The following is a 6,397-nucleotide window of genomic DNA, read 5'->3' as shown; positions in this document are numbered from 1 at the left end:
TTCTGCCCAGGAAGTGGAAGAAATGGAACTGGGTGAGGCAGCTGGTAAAGGAGATGGCCTGGTGCCCTGAGAGGAAGCCAGCATTTTGGGTATGGTGACTGTGGAATAGAAGATGTTTTGCCCAGGAAGAGGGACATTAGAGTGGAAAGTTGAGGCTGAGCCACTGTCAGAAATTTCATACAGATATAGACATTTCATAAGATCATCCCCAATTCTTAAGTGTACCAAGACAGATACCTCAAAGAAGCACACAAGGTTTATTACATGTGCAATTGGGGCATCCAAAATATCTTAACTGTCCATTGTTGTGACAAGAAGAGGCGTATGGGGAAAAGAAACAAATCAATGGGGCTTTAAAAATCAGGTTCATTTTAAGCTGGATGCATGGACCTTAAAATACCTCGATCACAATGGTATGCATTAGTTGTCAGCTGTGAATACAAGCCAGAGTAGAGATTTCTGGTGAAAGAAATTTCATTTATAACAAATAATGGGAAGAAACAAGCACTACATCTAATAAATCAACAAATATTCAAATGTGACCGATGTACCAAATTTCAGTGTGTTTTAACAATGAGAAGTTGGAAGAATCTGTGACATGACAGAGTTAAGATGGTTTGCAAGTCTGATCTGTGCATTTGTGGACCTTAACAGGGTTGGATTTCTTTTAAATGAAATCTTAACCTTCAACATACAAGGTTTGTTGTGCTTGGTTTTGGAATCTGTGCAGCATCTCTTAAAGTAGTTTAACTTCAGTTAATCATATGTATTATAAACCTTTATACCAATTTTGTTTGGGAATAATATTTAAAATTAATCTCCAAACATTTTCCCCCATAACAATTAGAGATGAAGAAATCCTGGGAGGACATTTTTACATCTCCATCTTGGTCACTGCAAGAATGTCACCTACAGTCTATTTTTCCAGGGAATATTGAAGATAGATCCCCTACATTATAATTCCCTTGGTCAACATCTCTCCTTTTCACTTCAAAACAAGAAGAAGTCATTTTATTTAGTTCGTTTCAGGGAAGAGTTTTCTAATGATGAATTTCCTGGTGGCATATTTCACCTCACTGTTCCGCAGGGTGTAAATGAGGGGATTCAGATCTGGGGTGATGACACTGTACACTAGGGTGATGATCATCTCTTCTCCCTTGGAGCTTCCTGAAGAAGGACACAAGTAGGCGAAGATCACTGTCCCATAGTACAGTGCTATCACGGTGAGGTGGGAGGTGCAAGTGGAGAAGGCCTTTCTCCTGCTTTCCCGTGACCGGACCTTCAGGGAGAGGAAGGAGATGATGTAGAGATAGGAGAGGAGCGTGAGGATGAATGGACTCACACCAATAATCCCAGTGACGGTGTTGAGGAGGCTCAGGTTGAGGCGGGTGCTGCTGCAGGCCAGGCTCAGCAGGGGCTTGATGTCACAGAAGAAGTGGTGGATACGGTTGGGGCCACAGAAGTGCAACCGGGAGGTCATGACCGTGTGCATCAGGGCGTGCAGGAAGCCAGTGGCCCAGGTGACTCCTGCCAGCAGCAGGCAGGCCTGTGGGTTCATGACCAGTGTGTAGCGCAGTGGGTTGCAGATGGCCACGTAGCGGTCATAGGCCATGACAGCCAGCAGCATGGCTTCACTGCTGCCCAGGAAATGGAAGAAATGGAGCTGTGCTAGGCAACTGGTGAAGGAGATGGTGTGGTGCCCTGAGAGGAAGCCGGCCAACATCTTGGGCACAGTGACTGTGGAGAAGAAGATGTCTAGGCTGGAGAGATTTCCCAGGAAAAAGTACATGGGGGTGTGAAGCTGGAGCTCAGCCAGTATCACAGCCACAGTGGCTCCATTCCCCAAAATGCTGGCCATGTAGAGCAGCAGGAAGAGGGTGAAGAGGTAACTCTGAAGACTCCTCACATGGGTGAGGCCCAGGAAAATGAACTCGCTCACCTCTGTCTGGTTCTCCATCCCTGCAGGAGGAAGAGGACAAAGCAGCAGGAGGTGAAAGGAGGTTAAGGTTCCACTCCCCTCTATGTTGCAGAACCTGGTACCAATGCAATACATTGGGTTGGAGTCAGACATTTTGTGGTAGAGAGTTTTCTTTCTGCAGCCATAGGTGCATTCTGTGCCTAGATATAATTGTATAGTAAAAAGAGACAAAATAATTACGGATTTTTCATTTCTTTTTGAAGCTGAGAGAGATAGCTATGTTTGATTTTCTATCACTGCAGTTATAAGAGTAATGTATAAAAATAGACATATTAATCATACTACTTTGCAGTTGCAAAAGCACCTTCCAACCCATGTTGAAGTGGGACTCCAAAGTGCCTTATTCTCGCTCGTTAAATCTGACCATGGTCCTTGATGAATTTATTTTCAGTAGTTCCCTAGAGATGAAGAACTCTTCACAGATAAACACTATGCATATCTGGTAACGGGAAATAGCTGCATGGAAAGCAGTCATTCCAGCAAAACACATAACACTCTGAGATCTAGGTTTTTTGCAAAAGGGGTTCTGAAAGAAACTGGGTTTTCTCTGTCGTTACAAGTTCTTAACTGATTCAGAACCAGAACAACCATGAAAAGTTCCTTCTTTCCTTCAGATATCTTGGGCCCTTGATGTTATTATCATATATCAGGTCATCAGCAGACAATGGCTCACTGCTCAGGGTGTAGCTATAAATGGCTGGGATTTTGCACAAGTATAGATGGGGAATTTGCATAACCAGAGGTGGGGAATTTGCGTTCACTTCCCCTTATATAGTCCCCCACTTTTGTTTCAAAAATCTCTTCATGTCTGGCACATTTTTCAATATAGTCTGTTGAACCCTCTACATCTCACACCTGTCACATCTCCCCCATTGAGAGATTGCATACAATTCTGACCCACCATAACACAGAAACCATTCATTGAATACAATGGACCTCTAAAATACTTAAACTTAATCCAGTAAGGTATCCCAAAGATATTGCAGGAAATTGCCATGTCTGGCACACTCATAACCTCCTGTCTAAGCTCCATTATCTGCTTAGAATCCTAGGACATTAACAGGAAGCTACATCTAGGGATCAATATGCCTAGTAACAATTCTACTGGGCATTTCCCATCATGTCCACTATGATCTGTAATACCGTAGTAATTAAAGGTGACAACTGAGATTAGAGCCCTATTTACACTGTACAGACACATAGTGAGAGATAGCCCTGCCCTAGTCCAGTGAGCTCACAAGCTAAATAAAGGGTGTGTGGTGAAACAAAGGGAGGAAACCATCTACCCAAGGTCACACAGCAGGTGAATGGCTGAGCTGGGGTAAAGTATAGGTCTCCTGAGTCCTAGTTGGTAATTCTAGCCACTAAATTAGGGTGTTTTTAAAAAAAAAACAACCCACATTGCTATCTGCTACATCACAGATACAAGTTATACAAGAATCATTTGGTGGGATTCTTTGGCACGTGTTATACATATGCTTGGAAGCATTTGTTTTTATCAGTAAATGTCAGTGAACGTTGATTTCAATGTACACATGCATACCAATGGAAAAATATTGCCATTGATCATTGAAATTTAGACATAGGCAAAGGTAGAAAAATGCTGCTGGAGCATTTATGAGAGTCAAACCTTAATGTGTACAAAATGAGCTATAATGAATGCTGCATAAACAGACTCGGAAGTATCAGTAAATGTCAGTAAATGTCAATTTCACCATACATACATACACACAACAATGAAAAAATATTTCTGTTGATAATAGAAATGTATAGCTCGGCAACATAAGAAAAATGTTGCTTGAGAACTCATTTGAGTTTAATTTAAGGCTATTTACTTCGTATATTTTGACGTGTGACATTGACAATTTGTGTTGTAAGGGTTATAAAGCTTAAACTTTTTGAATCTCAATGTCACCGTCATTACAAAATTATTGTCTGACCTCCTGCCCCGCATAAATTTCCTACAGCTGTGAAAATTTAAAGTGATAAAAATGTTTACAAATAATCATTGATATTATCCATCAAAAACATATTTTTAAAAAAAAGCAAAATTTGAATTTTTCCAAGCCTAGTTATATAGAATGTTAGACTAGATCATAATAATGGTCCCTTCTGGCCTTGAAATTCATGAATCTAGGAAACCTATGCCACTTTCTAAACGTGCTGTGTTTTGAAACTCCTAGTCTAGAAGCCTACCTTAATTCTGGGGGTAATACACAAGTTTCCGAAGCATTGGCTGTTAGGGCTACTTGCATTTCCAAAATCAGGAGCTTTTCAAAAGGAGTCTGAAGCCATTTGAAACTCCTACCCTTGGTGACTCTCGCATGCTGTTCCCTCAAAGCTCAGCCAGGGGCCACTTTGGTTGTCCTTGTAATGGAAGCAATATCAATGACTGATGTCAAAGGACGCTAAAGGGAAATAGCAGGCGTATCTGTCTGTTCAGAATAGAAGAGAGATGCAAGCTCCTATTGAATGAACTTCTGGATGGTATGCTGAATCTGTGGAACAAATGAACCTTTTTATCATATTCACAGTCTGAATCACAGGGGGGAACCAATTTCCATTCTCTAGATGACTCCTCTGGGGCAGAATCTCTGAACCACATGAGAGTCACTGGTATATGCATAACAAGCCAAGAGTTCCCTACAGAGAACAAAGTCAAGCAGGCAGGAGCTGCTGGGAAAATAAATAAATAAAGCAAAAATCCTAAGGGAGTTAGGCACTCAACTTCCATTCAATATATTTGAATATCTCAGCCTTAAAAAAATAAAACCTTAGTTAGCAAATATTGTTGTTGGGTTTGTTTGTTTATTTATTTTATTTTTACTAAAACCACTGAACTGGTCCACCAAAATTCTGAATTTGTTTCACTGTGATTAATCGTTCTGTTAGACCGTGAAGGTTTAAAACAGATTTAGCAAATTAGATGCAATTTTGCAGAGGGTATAGTATTTATGAACAGAACCAAAGCAACTCAGAGCATCAGTGTGGCAAAGAAGTGAGCAAATGTCCCCAGTCTACCATGTTTTGGTAATGATTTGTACCTGGAAGACTCCACCCCCTACAGACATGACTGAGAGTGTGATGGAATTTTTTCAGATGAAAAATAGAAAAATGGCCTTTGTTACATCCTCACTGAAGTTAACTGGAGTTTTTTTCAAGATTTTCTATTCAACCTGCTAATCTGTCAATCCCAAACTAACAAAGCCTTGCTGGAGAAGTTGAGGAAGATTCTAATATGTATCTGACATGGTGATGACATTCAGAAGACTTCATCGTGTTGGGAAACTTTGATCCCATTGTTGGGATTCCCTCCAAGACCTTTCCACTCGGCTTATCCAGAACACCTCATCTACTTCTGGAATGCTTTATCCAGTTCTCTGGGATCCAAAAAAACCCATCTCATTTCAACTCCAGCTCAACACTAAGGGTTTTTTATTAGGCATGTAACAGCTCTTTGTCCATGCTGGCCAGGCCCAGATCCAGGGGGCTTAGGTGCAAGGTGATACCACAATTCCAATTCATATCAAACACTACACACTTAATAGACATCTTTCCTAGCTACCAACATCTATACATCTTGTATGTAAGGACCAATAGCTTTGCAAATTTTGTACACACCAATCACTTTGCAGATTGTCTAAGGCAATCTTACCTGTTCAGAAAGTTCCTGCCTACTTTATTTACTATTATCTTACCCACAATCGTTAGTTTAGTTAACTTCTGCCTCCTTCATTTACTGTAAACATATTCACAATAGTTATATCAGCAATTACTTGTCCAGATTTAACCAATGAGGAGTTCTTGTGGCACCTTAGAGACTAACAAATTTATTTGGGCATAAGCTATTGAGGACTATAACTCACTTCATCAGATGCATGGAGTGAAAAATACAGTACACAGGTATAAATATACAGCACATGAAAAGATGGGAGTTGCCTTACCAAGTGAGGGGCCAGTGCTAACTAGGCCAGTTCAATCATGGCAGATGTGGCCCATTCCCAACGGTTGACAAGAAGGTGTGAGTATCCACATAGGGAACATTATTTTTTGTGGTGACCCAGCCACTCCCAGTCTTTATTCAGGCCTAATCTGATAGTGTCAAATTTTTAAATTAATTTGAGTCTGTTTTTGAAGTTTTTTCGTTGAAGAATTGCCACTTTAAGTCTGTTATTGAGTGTCCAGGGAGACTGAAATGCTTTCCTACTGGTTTTTGAATGTTACAATTCTTGATGTCTGATTTGTGTCCATTTATTCTTTTGCATAGAGACTGTCTGGTTTGGCCAATGTACATGGCAGAGGGGCATTGCTGGCATATTATGGCATATATCACATTGGTAGATGTGCAGATGGACGAGCCCCTGATGGTGTGGCTGATGTGGTTATGTCCTATGATGGTGTCGATTGAATAGATATGCT

At 40.8% G+C, this 6,397-nt stretch overlaps 1 protein-coding gene across 1 annotated transcript; it reads right to left on the bottom strand.

Annotated features, from left to right (window-relative positions):
* Window positions 1-1,015: 1,015 nt before the first annotated feature.
* On the bottom strand, window positions 1,016-1,957 carry LOC115639802 (olfactory receptor 12D2-like). Its single transcript, XM_030542778.1, has one exon. It carries the CDS (start codon window positions 1,955-1,957, stop codon window positions 1,016-1,018), a length of 942 nt encoding a protein of 313 aa, XP_030398638.1.
* Between the last annotated feature and the right edge of the window lie 4,440 nt (window positions 1,958-6,397).

The sequence above is a fragment of the Gopherus evgoodei genome, unplaced genomic scaffold, assembly GCF_007399415.2.
Source record: "Gopherus evgoodei ecotype Sinaloan lineage unplaced genomic scaffold, rGopEvg1_v1.p scaffold_128_arrow_ctg1, whole genome shotgun sequence".
NCBI lineage: Eukaryota > Metazoa > Chordata > Testudines > Testudinidae > Gopherus > Gopherus evgoodei.
This window is presented reverse-complemented; position numbering and strand designations above follow the sequence as displayed.